The sequence below is a fragment of the Larus michahellis genome, chromosome 1 (assembly GCF_964199755.1).
Source record: "Larus michahellis chromosome 1, bLarMic1.1, whole genome shotgun sequence".
Taxonomy (NCBI): Eukaryota; Metazoa; Chordata; class Aves; order Charadriiformes; family Laridae; genus Larus; species Larus michahellis.
Genome location: NC_133896.1, coordinates 52,363,927 through 52,380,677, shown reverse-complemented (window position 1 = coordinate 52,380,677; position 16,751 = coordinate 52,363,927). Strand labels below are relative to the sequence as shown.

The following is a 16,751-nucleotide window of genomic DNA, read 5'->3' as shown; positions in this document are numbered from 1 at the left end:
TTTTAAGTTCTTTTCAAGATAATTTGTCTCTTAAAGTTTAATCACACTTGTTGCAGTGATCTTTAGATTATTTATACATCAAATTTCTGACTTCTGTATTTGCCAAGCCAAAGAAATAACTTTACAATTGTGCTTTATTTGCAGCATCTGGCGAGGACCAAATATAAACTGCACAGACAGTTCAGGTTATACTGCTTTACATCATGCAGCTTTAAATGGACACAAGTAAGTGCGTCATGTTTAGTTTTTATGTAGAATGGCATTAAACTGTGTAACTTAAAAACATGTAGCATAGCACTGAGATTTTCACAGAAAGTTGACAAGCCCCATCTTGCCAAAATCATCTTATTTCCCAGGGGATATGTTAATATAAGAATTTTTGATACTGTCATTAATATCAGCAGGTAGTAATAAAAAATAGGAAAAGCACTTTAGAATTTATTCATTCTGTACAGGTTCTTTCAAGTTCTTCCTTGATTTTGAGTGAATTTATTATTGTTATTGCTAGTGGTGGCTCCAATGCTTTTTAGTTACTGGGAAATTACAACAGGAAACTTTGTAGTATGCTTGTGTGTGTATGTACAAATCTATAGTGCGTTGAATGTTTAAGGAAACAATATCGTGGACAAAACAGTATAGATTAATCGTTATCAAAGTAAAAGTAGGATGATAAGAATATTTAGTACTTATACACTTGAAAGCAGAAAAAAATGGCTATTACCTTGTATGGGATCTTGTAGCTTTTCCCTCCCTGCTGTCCATCCAAGTTACCACATGCATGTCTCAACAAGCTTGGGGAAAGCCAGCAAAGTCCCCGCTGAGGGGTGCTGCACAGGCATACCAGTGCAGTGAACTCTTTAAGGCATTAACACGTCAGTAAAAAACTGGAAACTTGCTACATATATTGTTATTACACCTTGTAATTTGTTCTGTGTTACCTCTGTATTACATGTTGCCCCTTGCTACATTACCTCCATGGTATTATGCTGCCAACTGCATGTTGTTATTAAGGCAGAACAAGAAAGAAAGGTTTAATGAGGTCTGTAAAGTTCTAGTGGGATGGACTCCACTGTAGCCAAGGACTCCGCTGTAACCAACCAACTCCACGTAATGAACTCCCACTATCTTGTTGGTAAACTGATGGTGTTAACACTTCTGGATTTTCACTATGGAAAATTTTTATGTAAGGCTTTGGGTTATTCCTCTGTGGGAGATAAGGAACTGATCAAAACCCAACTGAATCTGAAAGTGGTTTGCACTAACTTTAATATCATTTTGAACTTTCCGTAAGATAACATATGAATCCATAACAATTATATGCTTAGTTTACTCATTTCACAATTTTTGCATTCTTTCTTGGAAAAATTAAAACTTTAATCATATTCTAGAAGCCTGCATATCTTCTTTAGATGAGATTAATCTTTTGGTGAATATAGGATATTCTGTTTCTGAATAAAGAAATGAAGTTAAAATACTGTTAAACTAGATATTGTGCATTTTCAAAAATTTCAGTTCCGTAGGAAGATTCAGAATAATCCGTTAATATATTTACCTCCATGGAATTAGGTCTAAGTCCTTAATATGGTCCTTAATATGGTCTAAGTCCTTAAAACTCAGCCTTTTTTAAAAGCAGAGAAAATAACCTTTCTCTTGGATATAGTTTATGGATTGTTTCTGTGCCATTGGCACTGTTTCTTGTACCATTGCACATTTTTGACTGACAAAAGTCCAAGCCTTAGCTTGCGAAGATTGCTGGTTTTAAATAGGCAAAAACTGGTTTTAGTATGTTTAATACTGACTATAAAACAATAGTTACCCAGCAAAGTAAAAATATTGCTGAATCTATCTCTGAATCCATCGGAGATTTCAAGTGAATCCTAGCAATATAAACTATAAAATCCCAAAACATACAAAAGCCGAACAGCATTTTCAGATACAACGCTGGCCAAACTTCTGCTGAAGTCAGAGAGAACTTCAAGATACGGACCTATGTACCACAGCAGATATAACTGCTGCTTTTGAAAAGGTCATAACAGCCACTGGCTGCTATGACCCCTTACCATCCCAGCAGGGTAAGTAGCAGTCCTTGTCATCACATTTATAGCTTGTTATAGTAAAGTAAACTGAAATATATCATGAGGTATTTCATGGTAAATCATGATGGTTCAGGACCTGCTATCCAAGCCATCATACTGATCCTTCTATAATGGTAGCACTGTCAACAAGAGAATTGGACAGACACTTGGTGGTTGTAATTTTGTTAGTGACCACAAATATCAAATACACATTTGCTTTACGCTTTTTCAGATTTGAAACTTGATATTAAAAATCAATATTGGGTACTATCTGTTGACATGAGAACCTTCTCACTTAGGAGAAGTTCTTGTCCTTTGAACTTCTGGGGTTTTAATTTTTCACACTTTACATTAGGATGAACTTGAGAGATTTCAAAGTTTTTCAAGAAAAGTGAGGATTTAAGACTTAATGACCCAACCAATAATTTGTGGCCGGAACACTTGTTGGACATCAGTGTTCAAATCCCTGCGTGATCATTGTATGTGATGAATTCCCTCCTCCTTGGTTATTCTGGGTTAGTTCTCTTTCCTTTTGAAACTATTCTGCTTTATATAAGTAATTAAATCATATCTGGGGCATGGACTTGAATCTCAGTCTTCCTAAGTAATTTTACTTAGCCCAGTAATGTTACTGGGCTAAGGACTCTCAGTCTTCTCCTCCTGAAATTTACTTCTACAAAATGGAAAAGTTCTGACAGAGCACTAAAAAAGACTCACCCTAGAGAAATGTGATGGGTCAGGGCATTCTTGAAGGATGAAGGAGATCTAGGTTCTATTTTGTAGCTTGAATCTTGCAACAGACTCTTCACAATAGTTGCTGTATATCATTATCTACATATTTCAGTTGTGGAGGGTTTTTTTCCTGCTTTCCCCCCCACATGTTTCAGTTTCTCGTTCCTTTGATTTGTGTCCCTTTCAAACTAGACTGAATTTCTAGCCTTCATTAACCATCTACCACAAGACCAACTATTATAACATGAGAAGTCTCTCAAGCCTTATTTGTACTAAAAAGTCTCAGGAGTCACTTTTCTGGAAATTTTGCTGTGGCAAAAGTCATTCTGTAGTGGAACTGTTCTTTCTTGGTTGTTTTCATGTTATTTGACCTTGTCAGGAGTAAGCAAAATTCAGCTTAAAGTTTCCCTCAAGGCTTATATGTAACGACTGCATTATCTCTATGATTTCTTTTGGAGACAATTGGGAGTTCTTTTGACCTGGATATATTCACTTTTGCTTGCCACATTTTTCTCTCAATAGGCAATTAAATAAGGTTCCATCAAGTCTGGGAGAACAATTGCCTCGGGATTTACTTTCTATCTTAATTTGTAGTCAAGGCCTTCATTCATAGTCATAACATAGGCTGCACCTAGCTTCTTCCACACTCGCTCTCCCCGATTTTTTAAGCAAAATTGGTAAGAGGCAGAATTTCCATATTCAGCAAAAATGTGCATAGAATTGCCCACACTGGATCATAGATGCTATTAACTTAATAACTAATGAGGCCTGGCTGTGTCAAACTATGAGAAGACAACTGGAGATATAAGATAAAACTGATTTTTTATTTTTTGACTTGCTTGATAACCAATGATCATACCAGACAATTGATTTTTAAGTTTAACCTTTGAAGTTAAGTACAGGAAACTGCTTAAAAATCAGGGATTCAATATACTAGCTTATACTAATCTTTCATTGAATGTATCATAAGCCACACTGAAAATACTGAAAGGAATATAATAAGAATTAAAATAATAAAAATCACTGTGTTCCTCACAGGTCTCAGGAAGCTGGGTGTGGAAAAGGAAAATAGAAGCTATTTTATTTTATTTATATTTTAGATATTATATATCTAACTAGATAATCTTTAATTTCTTTCCTCCAAAAGAACTCTTTGAGATAATGCCTTAAAGGAGAAGAAAGCCTGTTACTTTTAAGCCTTACTGCAAGAACCATGTCCATAAAGCTACCCCCTTGTCTCCCTGCCTCCAGAACTCAGCAATGATGGGGACAGGAGTACTTCTCTACCTTTAGTGCCTGGAAGGTTTGTCTTGAGGGACATGCACGTGGCCTTGACTGGCAAATTCTAAAAGTGATTCCATGGCCAGGTGATCCTATTGAAAAGAAACAGATTCAGAGAACTGATGATAATCTTGTTGATAGGTATTCATAAAAAAATAAGAATCATTACAGTGAATAACATTTTGGCTATGTTTTACTATCTTTTTCATTCTTAGAAATGATTGGTCTTCATTTTTATAGCAGTTTCACTAAAAATACAGGGGTTTTTATGTTATTCAGGGTAAAAATTTTGTTAATATGTTTGTTCATGTAAAAACTTAATAAAATAGACTTTCTGTCAATTTTTAGATTTAATTCCTGTTTTTCAGGGATATAGTTCTCAAATTACTTCAGTATGAAGCATCAACTAATGTGGCAGATAATAAAGGTTATTTTCCTATTCACTTGGCTGCTTGGAGAGGAGATGTAGACATCGTGAAGATTCTCATCCATCATGGACCATCACACTCCAGAGTGAATGAACAGGTGAAGTGATAAAAAATATTTGTGTACATCATCAGAAAAGAGCAGCACATATTCTTTAAGTCTGGCAGATTTATAGCCATATTAAAAAAAGTTATCTATTTTCCATTGTTTTGGTAATTTCTTCTCCAAGACTGATAAAATCTTCCAGTATAAGCATAACAGATATCTTTCTTCTGGATGGACACTGACCTAAAGGAGATTAGATTTAAAAAGTATGAAAAAACCTTCTGCTTGTTTCTGAAAAATCATACGAATACATACTCTAACTATACATCTTATATATATTGATGTAAATTTGCGTAAACTCCATGTCTTTTTAACTTTATTAGATATTAAATTCCTGAAAAATTTTGAGATAAAATTAATATTTTTGGTATATTTTGAGTGTACTGTAAATGAGCTGATATGCAGAGATAAATGACAAACCAGATGGACTGCATGTATGCATGTGCAGCAGAAAGGACACATAAATACTAGGAAAAACTGATGAGAGTATTACAGTGGGTAAGTGGATAAATATGTTGCATTCTGTTGTCAAACATATGGCACACCTTCTGCTTTCATTCTGTATGTGCTTATAGGGTCCATTTGTAGGGTTAGTATTTAGAAATAGAAAGAGAGAAGGAGATTAAAATCTGACACCATCTGTAGTCAGCTGAACTGCTTGAAGATTGGACGTAGGCTGTGAAATATGAGTAGTAACAATAAGCTATTGAATGTGCCAGGGTAATCAGGAAGTTATTTGAATGTAAAGGTGGGAGTCAGCTCCAAATACAGATCTAAATTTTAGTGTCTACATTGTCTGTATATGCACTCTTTTATTCCACAGAGGCCTAGTCAGTGTAATCACAGGAGCCAACAGGGTTATTCAGGTGACCAAAAATAAGGTGGGGTTCATTTGCCCAAACACAGAAATCCAGTACTTTCTAAGGCACCCTGCAGTAACTGAGACATCTGTGTGGGCCTGAAGGTATGACAGAGGATGCTCAGAATTTCCATGTCCTTGTGGAGTGGCTGATGGGCTCCAGGTATGGTGCCCTACAGCACCTCAAATGCAGAGTACAGTCTAACAAATGAATCGCATTCAGTGTCTACATTAGTGTGGCCAGAAGGCGAACTGTGAGAAAATAAGAAGTGTGAGGTGCCATTCTTTGAATAATCTATTTGATATTTGACGTTATAGACTTAGCCATTGGAATCCATACAGTAACTATGATATGAATATCAAGTATTAGCACAGGAAATATAGGAAAATAAAGTAATAAAATATGCCCATGCGACAGTCTTCTGGGAAATCCTATAATACCCTGGCTCATCCAAGAAAAAAACAAAAAACAAAACTTGTAATTCTGTGGTATGAGTTGCAGATTAGGAGTTTCTCGGAATTTCTCATTCTTATCAGCTGTTGCATGTAGGGTGAAACCAGTTGAATTGTAGGATTACCTTTTGTCAAGGAGAATGGTTTTTTTCGGTTTTATTTCTGCAACAAAATAAAAAAGGAACTTTCTGAGTGCATGTTATCCATTCGCTTGAAGAGATTCCTCATACTCTACTGACAGAAAACTGGAAGCTATGCAGGAACTTCAGAGGGAGGGATAGTGAAAAGTATATTTCAGTAAGATCAGAAAGAGAAATGTAAATTCAAACCTACTTCTTCCCAATCCCACACATACTTCAAAACTTCTAGAATATTCTCAAGCTTGACTAGATGTGCGTCCAGTCTCTCTGGTTTGATTGCTGGAGAAAATAAGCAGAAATGCATCTGAGTCTGTGCCTCATTGACTCAAAAAATGGTCTTGTCATTAGATCTCCTGTTTATGCATTTTACCCCAAAGCTTTATAATGGAAAATGTGTGAGCAATCCTCAGAAGAAATGTTGGACTTTAAGATTCTTAAGAGAGTCTTAATCATATTAAACTTTGAAATTAATCTCATACAACACAGTTCTTCTGACCTTGTAAATCCCCTGGTGTTCCACTCTAGACAGTGACCAGCTTTAGTAGGTGGACCAATTTGCTGATACCACCTTTCCCATGCTAATTAGCACTCTACACATGAGAATATTATCTATATCATGGAATGAGGGAAATGCCATGTTGATATAAAGCCATCTCCACCCATATATCCTCAAATAACATCAGAGTGGCATCCTCACCCTAATACCTATTGTACATTCTTATGAGTCTGTAGGTTTCTGAGGCTTTTGCGTATTTGCTGATAGGTTGTGTAAGGCAGGTGGCTCCTCATAGCTCTCATAGCTTCTCTTAGATCTGTGGAGCTGAAGCAACAGCTTATAAGAAATCCTGGGTTATTTTTCTTCTTTTTTGTTCTGAGAGTTGGGGAGAAGAATAGCCATTTTTCCTGACACCTTTTCACTACAGCAAATAATACACTCGAGTCAGACTTTTTTCCCTGTTTGTTTGTTTGTTTGTTTGATAAGGATCACATTAAGAATATGTGTGCTTTCAGTTTAAGAAAATAGTTTTCGTTTAAATTTAAAAATTGTTGCAAATAATGTGTAATACATCTTTACTTTTCATCTATTTTATTAAAATTCTATGTAAAAGAAATAGAAATGCTTTTACAAACTTAAGTGAAAGTAATGAACAACACAACAAAGAAGTAAATGAGAAGCTCACAATGCATAAATGTATATTACGTGAATTAATGGATTTAATATACTATACTGTAAATTAATTGAACTGCATGCTACACATTTAAAATGCAGTTAACTAGCATCATAGGATCATATCCAGCCACATCCAGCATCTAAAGCTCTGAATGCCCCCTACTGTTCCTATTACATAAAATTGAAAAAACCAGTAAGGAGGCGAACGGTTAAATGACAATTATTTATGGGGGTGGTGGAATGTAGTCTGGCAACTCTACATACAGAAAATGGTTAAAGCATAACAACTATGTAAGAATAATTCTATCAGTGTTTAATACGGGTGCCTTAGTTGACCTGCATGATGTATGTTTTAAATTACAAAATATGGTGAAATTACAAAACATGTAAGTATTTAAACTTCATTGACGAAGACTTGAAAATATGTAAATTATAAATCGAATTAAGATCAGGTGGGCAGTATGAGATCAAGATTTGTTAGTAAGTAATACTAAATATAATAAAAAGGTGTGCTGTTAACAGACAACTTACATATTTTTTTTATGTAAAGATATCTGGGTAGCGCAAACATTTATTATGGCAACTCTCATAAAATTACATAATTAATAAGAGATCCCAATCAATGACAAAATTAATGATAAATAACAGCCACATATATGTCAATATGTAGTGTTTGATACTAGGGCATAAAATCACATACAAAAAAGGCGAATGACATCAGGAATAAATATCAAGTTAAAAATATATTTTTAATATATATTGACAGAATATGAACAGTAAAACTTTTACAGTAAAACATGTGAACGCTTCTGAAATTTCTTGGTGCTGTTGTTCTCTGTTTTGTGATTCTGCCTGTTTTTCTTTATGCACATAGCATGTCTTTTTCCTTACATTTTTGTATTTAATGTACTGTAGAATTTTTCTGTGCATCATATTGTAATTGTCATAAAAAACACTCACATTTCCTTAATGCTGTTTGACACTTCTTCTGAAATGTGAAGGAAAAGAGTTGAGGATGCATTCATCATATGTAAATACCTAACATCTAGCATATTTACTGTCTTCTCCAAAACGTCAAAATGAAGCACAGACATTATATGCTTCTCTCAGTGACACCTCAGGGACTTCCAGAAGGACAACTCAGTTCCAAAGTAGCCTACAAAAACAATCATTCTCATGTTCTGCATTTGATGTCTCCCCCTCCCCCCTTAAATCAGAGACTATGTGGCTGAATTTCCAAATTTCACTCGCAACTCTCATTATACCCTTTTTAGAAGAAAAAAATGTGCAAAGGCAATCTTTTTGATTTGAGCCAGTTGCAGCAACAAATTTGAAGAAAGTAGCTAACTGAGTTACAAAATTACTTTTTTATTTTGTTTCCACATAAGTAAAGGCAAATTTCAATAGGAATTCAGTAGGTTTGATTTTGGTTCACACTGGGTAATTTGCAGCAGAATTTTTCCCAGTAACTTTTACCAAAATTGTCTTTTTGGAAAAATATTACTGTCTAAATCCAAGTAATCTCTAAATTATGGGACAACGGCATCTTTATTTGTCATTATATTGTTCTTGTATGGTAAAGATATTTATCATAATATGTTCATAGAATCGTAGAATGGTTTGGGTCAGAAGGGATCTTCAAAGATCTAGTCCAACCCCCTTGTCGTAGACAGGGACATCTTTTACTAGATCAGGTTGCTCAAAGTCCTGTCCAACCTGATCTTGAACACTTCCAATGATGGAGCATCCACAAGTTGTCCGGACATCCTGTTCCAGTCTCACCACCCTCATTATAAAAAAATGTCTGTCTTATATCCAATCTAAATCTACCTTCTTTCAGTTTAAAACCAACACCACTTGTCCTGTCACTACAGGCCCTGGCAAAAAGTCTCTCTCCATCTTGCTTACAAGGCTGAACAACCATAGCTTTCTCAGTTGTTCTTCACAGGAGAGGTGTTCCAGCCCTCTGATCATTTTCATGGCCCTCCTCTGGACCCATTCAAACACGTTGGTGTCTTTCTTGTGCTGGGGCTCCCAGAACTGAATGTATTACTCCAGGTGGGGTCTTCCCAAGGCAGAGTAGAGGGGGAAAATCACCCCCCTTGACCTTTTGGCCACGCTTCTTTTTATGCAGCCCAGGATAGGATTGGCTTTCTGGGCTGCAGGCGTACATTGCTGGCTTATATCCAATTTTCTATCCACCAGTATCCCCAAGTCCTACTCTCCAGGGCTGCTCCTAATCGTTTCATTACTGAGTCTGTACTGATATTGGGGATTGCTCTGACCCAAGTGCAGGATCTTGCACTTGGCCATGTTGAACTTCATGAGCTTCACATGGGCCCATTTCTTAAGCCTGTCAATGTTCTGGATGGCAGTCCTTCCCTCTAGTCTGTCAGATGCACCACTGAGCTTAGCGTCATCCACAAACTTGCTGAGGGTGCACTCAAACCCACTATCTATGTAATTGATGATCCCAGGGGGTCATCACTCGTTACTGGAACGTTCATTGGGGATTAGAATACAGAGGCTTAAACTGTGCCGAGAAAGGAAAAGTAGAAATAGAGCACGGTAGCATGCAGTAAAGGAAAAATTCAGTCAGGAATGGTAGGTCTTAAAAAAACCCCAACAAAGTTAGAGAAACACATCCAGAGATACAATATACAGCCTCTTCTAAATGCCTCGTAGATATGAACTCTGACATTTCTAAATTTTTGAATGTAAGCCAAGTTGTGAATAATTTTTTGTCTGTGTACAATTACAGTTGTAGCAGAACAATAAAAGGAAGATATTTAGTCTTGTCTTAGATGCTTTGATTTTTAAATCAATTTTGAAAATATATCTGGAAATATTAGAGATGCTTAAACTCTGATGCTTGGTTTTGTGTTTAAGAGAGTACTTGATGAGGAAATTTATGGGCTTTTTATTTCTTTCATGACTTTCAAATTAGACAGGTTCATTGATAACGTGTGATAAGAAGAAGGATGTCATTAACTATTTTTTAACATAAACTGTAAAAATCTGTGCACCATGTAAAAACCCATTCTGTTCCGCAAAGGAAAGGGACAATAAAGTCACAATGTTGTTCCCAAAAGTTCTCCTCATTGCTGGCTGTCTGTAGAGTTTCTGTTGTAACATTGTTCAGCCTTTGCCCTAAAGCACTTTAATTCCCATTGTAATTAAACACAGTGACATGCTACTTACTGAATCAGTTGGGCAAACTTCCTTATTTTTTTCAGGATGATATTGGTGGAACTTCTCAGGAAACTACCTTTCTGTTTTAGTAGATGAACTAAGACCATCCTGAGATCATTCTTTTCTCTATCTTGGATATATTGTCTTGTTCAGTCACTTGACATTGGGATTATGTGACAAAGAAATGGCTCAGTGATTTATGAAGTCTCCCTGTTCAAGTTCATCATAAAAACGCTTTGATAATAAAGGAGTTGAGCATTCTTTGGAAAGGTCTGTCAAATCACTACTTTATAGTCATTATTGCTTGTACAGTACTTGCATGGACTTTAGGAGCTTCAAACTACACAACTATGTAGTAAAAGTCCTAAATATAACCAATGTTTAATAGTGGCTTTACAAGACCTATATAATATTCATGAGAGTCATTCATTCTCTTGATATTTCCTGTACCTCTTTACTATCAGGCAGCCAAGGTACAATAATTGTCTCTATAACATATTTGCTAATCTGTCCTGTAATGAATAGACCTTAAGAGATATTCCAGATTTTGCGGTGGCATGCATTCTCAGTAGCTAAATGATGTAGCACAGCCCGGCCCGCAGTACTGACCAGATGCAATGCTGTGAAGGCACAATTCATTTTGCAGCAACAGAAGTCTGAATTCTGACTGTACGTGGAAGAGAACAGATTCAGAGAAAGGCTAGAAAATGTCAGGGCCATGCTCATGAAGAGACCTATGTAACAATGAAGAAGAAAATTACAAAAGGTTAAAACAGAATCATGAGATGCCTTTCTTATTTCTGAAGAAGGTCCATCAGGCCATATGAATAACTACTTGTTTAAAATATTAATTCTGAATAATACAGACTTCTCTTTTATACTATTTTTGCATAATATTGGTCTACTCTTTTTGTCTTAAATTTTGTACATTTTACTAGGTTCTGTTTTCTAGATCTTTTTCTTGACTTATTCGGTCTTAGGATCTATCTTGTAGTTTCTAACATGTAATGAAGTATCTGAAATTTCTAAAAGCATTCTAGTCTGTTTCTTCAGCACTAGATGCATTATTTAGCCCTTGGATATCAGATTTCGAGATCTAATCACACAGTGGTAACTCGCATGCAGACAATTGTATTTTCATAGCAGGTTAACTGCTCATGAAAATAAGTGTTAACACTTAAACTTTCTGTACTCCAGAAACAACTGTTTACATTTGGGACTGAAAACGTAAGCAATAATACTAAAGTATTATTATTAATTTCTTCAAGAATATTTTTTCATGTCTTTCAAAAGTTTCTTTGAAATAATAAGGTATTTTAGAGATACGAAGACAAACAGTACCTTAAAATCAATAGAGTTACAGCTGGGTTACCTTTGTCTGCACAAAAGACAATTCAGAAGCAACAGCATTTGTGGGACTGAGGAAATCACATAATTCTTAAAATATCATCACGTGTTGGGTTGTTTTTTTTATTCTTACTGTATGTCTTCTATAAACAAATGCCTTAAGGAGGAAGTTCGTAACACTGACTGACATCCATGTCCACCTTTCCATGAGGGGTAAGAAGAGGAAGATAAAGTTTCTTCCAGTCCAGGAAATACATTGTTATAGCCTCCTCCACCTTAGGGGTCTCTCTGGGAATGCTGAACCAACTGTGTCTATCTGGTAGGCATTTCCTCCTTTCCTAAATTTGAAGATGACAGACTGTCAAAACCTACTTAGAAACTCTATCCTCTCTTCTCAGTAAAACCTCTTGCTTCCAAGGTGATTTATTTTATGTAAGTAGTAGTAAATTGTCAAAGCATAAGATAAGATAAAGATAAATTTAGAGGGCATTTAAACGAGTTCTAATTCTCTCTTTGAAACTTAAAAATTGTTCTGTCTTTTATACCTGAATCGAGTTGATTAATTTACATTTTAAAGAGGGAAGGATGTTGTATTATTAAGTTTTAATTCGGTAGTACTGCTGAGCTCTGACAATACAATATATACAATGCCTATTCTGACTGTGTTTGTGTAGGTAATTTAATTATCATGTTTGTCCAGGTTGGATTCTTCTATTTTATTTCAGTGATACCTAGTTCTTCTTAATTTTGAATCGGTTTGATTTGTCATTAACTGAAATGTAGCTTTAATTTGGCGAATGCAAAGAAACAAACCATACAAAAATGTTCAACAAAGTTAATTTGAAAATAATAACTTTTTTTTTAATATTTGCAGATGCTTTATGCACCACACTTTTTAAAAATATACTTTTCTGTAAATATGCCCTTGCATGAAAATTCAGCTGGATATTCTTTATTTAGAGGGAGCAAATTTCAGTGTGCTGGGCGGCAGCAGTGATTTGGACTGGTTGGTCTCTATGCGTCTATATCTGTGGCTGAAATTTTGGCCAGTCACCATGTTTTGAGAAAAAGGCCATAGTCAATTTTAATTTTTATGTCTTTCTGAAAATTTAATCAGAATATTTTTAAACTGCAATATTAGACTATTGGCACAAGGTTTAAGATACTTCATGTATTATCCAGAAATGCTTGAAAAAAATTCAAACGTAAGTAGATATTAGCTAGATAGATATATCTTTTTGGCAATAGTATAGTAAATGTGTATTTTGCTATTTACCTCACAGAATGCAGATAGTTATACATCTAATTTCTTTGTGTAACTATTTCCATTTGAGATGTAAATACAGTAACTGTAGGCACAAATTACCATAATTGGTCATTTTATGTGCAATTATCTGATTTTCATACTTAATTGTGGTAATTGTGCACAAAATTAGACTGCAATTCCCAATTCATCTATGCAGTTCTGTCCATGAAATATTGAAAATCTAAAAATAAATTCTAATAAAATATGCTTGGGATTTGTGGGTATACCACTGTACATAAAAAAATTGCTTTGCCCAGTCCTGTATAAAGGATACGTTAGAAGTCACTAGAGCACAAAGAGCATATCACAGGTAGTTGATAGATCATTGCAGCCGTATAGTATTTCGATAGTACATATTTTAACCTGAATTTATGGTCTTTGTAATAGAGAAAGGCCACCCAGTGGTCTGAATAATGCAGAATGATTCAGATAGTTATTAGTCATCAAGCCATGTCTGCCAGTGGAAACTTCTTTTTCTACCTGGCTGTTCCTGCTTTCCAGCTTCTGTCTTGCAGTTTAGCAGGAAACACATTCCGGTCTCTGGGACCTTGTGTGGTGTTGCAGACACCTGAAGACTTTATCTGCAACATTAATTTATCTGAATGTACTGATCTGTCTCCTCTGTCTCCCAGGTTCTTCTGAGTCATTTTAAATTACAAGATGAGATGAAAATGACAGCAATGTTGTTAAAACCACAAAGCCAAGATTTAAGTTCTTGATTATTGAATTAGAAACACTGTTACTAAAAAGAAAAAAAAAAGTTTTCCCCTTTTCTCCCTTTCTAGATATTACTGTGCAACACAGATTTTCTTATCCTAGCTGGCTTTTAAATAAGAGGCCAAAGCCGCATTTCTCTGATTCTCCCACCATTTCTGTCTTTCAAATGACAAATCTTTTTTTCTGTTTTAAGTTCACTGTCCCCAGAACTTTCTTCAGTTATTTCTTTGAGAAATACAGCCTACGGATTCAGGTTTATCTCTTCTCCTTTCTTTAGAATTATATTTCTACCCTTCTCTAGTATCTTTTTTCTGAATTTACTTTTTTTTTTCTTTATATGACACATTAGCTGATTGGCTTTCTACTTTTACAACATTTTCAAAACTGTCACAAAATTTTATACATCATATATCAGAAGAGGCATTCAATGTACATACTTTTAAAATGTATAGCGTCTAGTCTATTTTAAGGCTTCCTAGAGACTATGTAATATATATTAATAATATAGATGGCATATAGAATTCAGAGAGCTCTGTAAATTATTTTCTTCCTCTCTGCCCAAAGTTATTTGTCTATTTGGGATTGCAAGTATACAGGCAGAACTGGAAGAAAACAAAGAAGATTCTGCTTATTCTCAATATTTATCTATTATTAAGATTAAATAAATCGTGTTGGGGGAAAGACTTGGGGGTCATTGCTTTATAAAGCAAAAACTTATTCAATCCACAGCCTACAAATGCTCATATGCCTTAAAACGCACGTGTGTATCTTCCTGGAGCCCTGAGAAGACCAGCTGCTTACGTGATATGCTGAGTCTTTCTAATATCTACAGTTGCTATTTGGTTTCTTCCATACTTTGATTGTTGTCTTGAGAGTAACTTTTATAGTGATGTATGAAACTAGCCTTATGCCTGATACATTTTCATTACGCAGTTTTTCTCTGTAATTTCAGTACTCTAATAACAAACTGCTATGATTTAAAACCAGTTATACTGAGAAGAGAGACTTAAGATAAATTTCAGAGAATTTCTAAGAGAAGGACTCAACTATGATTTCAGGGGCAGCTGAATGAAGAAGGGTTACATATTTTGGCATGTCACGTATCATGAGCAACAAGGTTTTTTGGGGCATGTTGTTAAAGATGGTTTGGGAACAATGTAGACACATAAGGACCTGATCTGCTTGAGAGCCACAGAGCCACAGTATTAATGTATTATTAGTAAAATTTTAGTGGAGTTATTCTGAAGCATTTAACATGCATTACCATACATTATATTGTAAACCCTGCCTGTGTAGTGATGTCATAGAGGCAATTTATAGAAGCCGAGCAGTTCTATTGTGTGATTAAACATGGATTTCTGAAGCTTTTGTTTTGTTTTAACAGAACAATGAAAATGAAACAGCACTGCATTGTGCAGCTCAATATGGTCATTCAGAAGTAGTTGCTGTTCTGTTAGAAGAGTTAACAGACCCTACAATAAGGAACAACAAACTAGAAACACCTCTGGATCTGGCAGCACTTTATGGACGTCTGCGTGTTGTAAAAATGATCATCAAAGCATATCCAAACCTGATGAACTGTAATACAAGAAAACACACTCCTTTGCATCTTGCTGCACGTAATGGCCACAAAGCTGTTGTACAGGTGCTTCTGGAGGCTGGAATGGATGTCAGCTGCCAAGTTAGTGTGTAATTTCTTTCTTCCCTTCTTCCTTTCCACCTTTCTTCCCTTCTTTCCTTACTTTCCTTTATCATTAGAATATGATTCAAATTAAATAACTTCTTACATTTTTTCTTTTAAAATACATTTGCATTTACTGTGTTAGAAATGCTGCAAGCTGATAGATTTATACAGAGTTATTTCTTATCACCCAAATGATGTGTTCAAAGGGATAACTCAAGAAAGATATGTGTCTTCAACGCTGAGTGTATATTTTAATGTTGTCTTGAGACATGTAGATACACAAATCATATCAATTGTTCCTGTGGTTGTATATATATTTTTTTTTTTGCAACATTGGTTTTAATGATACTAAACTGACTTGCTAAAGCTATGGTCTTTAATGGTCATAGCAATCTGAAACGTTTGACTAAGGACTCATTTTCCAGGGTTATCCCGTTCTAAACACAAAGTTACTAAGTAATAATAATTTTGTTTTTCTACTTTTCTAAACACTTGTTGTATAAATCTAAAAGAAAAGCCTATAGTAATATACTCTTAAAGCTACTGACTCCGACCTGTTAGCTGTTTGGTGCATCTAGTTCTATGCACAGTAAATTATAATGGTGTAAAAGGGGTAATTTTAAATAAAAGAGAAATAGATGGGAGCAGATACAAGGTACAGCAGCAGTAAATTTTACGTCCAATTCTTTGTAGTGGAAAGTGTCCAAGTCTTTTAACTACAGAGGACCTGATTCTGTTATGTGTGAAGTCTTGCCTCAGTTTTATGATTCCTCTTTATTTGACTGACGGCACTGTATTTGAGTTTAAAGTGTATTTTGTCTTCAGATTTAAAGTAGCCTTCTTGCTGTCTGAGTATATAAAATGTGCTTCAAATTAAGGTTGTTTCAGCTTTATATCTATTTTCAGATAAACTAACCAAACAAACATAATTACATCTATTTTAGAGTCACATCCAGGCATTCTTTACCAATAGGTGTTTTATTAAATCTTATGAACTTTGCCTAAACTTTGCCTAAGTTTTATAAGCATTTTAAGCTTTAGGTGCATTTAATCAAACACCTTTGTACACATAATTCCCTTTTATATAGAAAGATTGCACCTGGATTCCATGCACTTCTTTTATTTCTGGATTCTTCCATCAAGGTCATGTTTTTCAACTCCTGAGGAAAAGAATGTGAAATGGGAAAGAAAAGATAGATTAAAAAAACCCAAAACCAACAAAGTAAACAAGAAAATATTAACGTATTTTAAGATTTAAAATGG

At 35.1% G+C, this 16,751-nt stretch overlaps 1 protein-coding gene across 4 annotated transcripts in view; it reads left to right on the top strand.

Annotated features, from left to right (window-relative positions):
• ANKS1B (ankyrin repeat and sterile alpha motif domain containing 1B) overlaps window positions 1-16,751 on the top strand; it is a 448,856-nt gene that overhangs the window by 53,513 nt on the left and 378,592 nt on the right. For all 4 annotated transcript variants that reach the window (XM_074575799.1, XM_074575789.1, XM_074575760.1 and 1 more), the window contains exons 2-4: window positions 145-225; window positions 4,457-4,613; window positions 15,189-15,485. In XM_074575799.1, coding sequence (XP_074431900.1) covers window positions 145-225; window positions 4,457-4,613; window positions 15,189-15,485 — 535 coding nt within the window. The remainder of the gene's footprint in view (window positions 1-144; window positions 226-4,456; window positions 4,614-15,188; window positions 15,486-16,751) is intronic.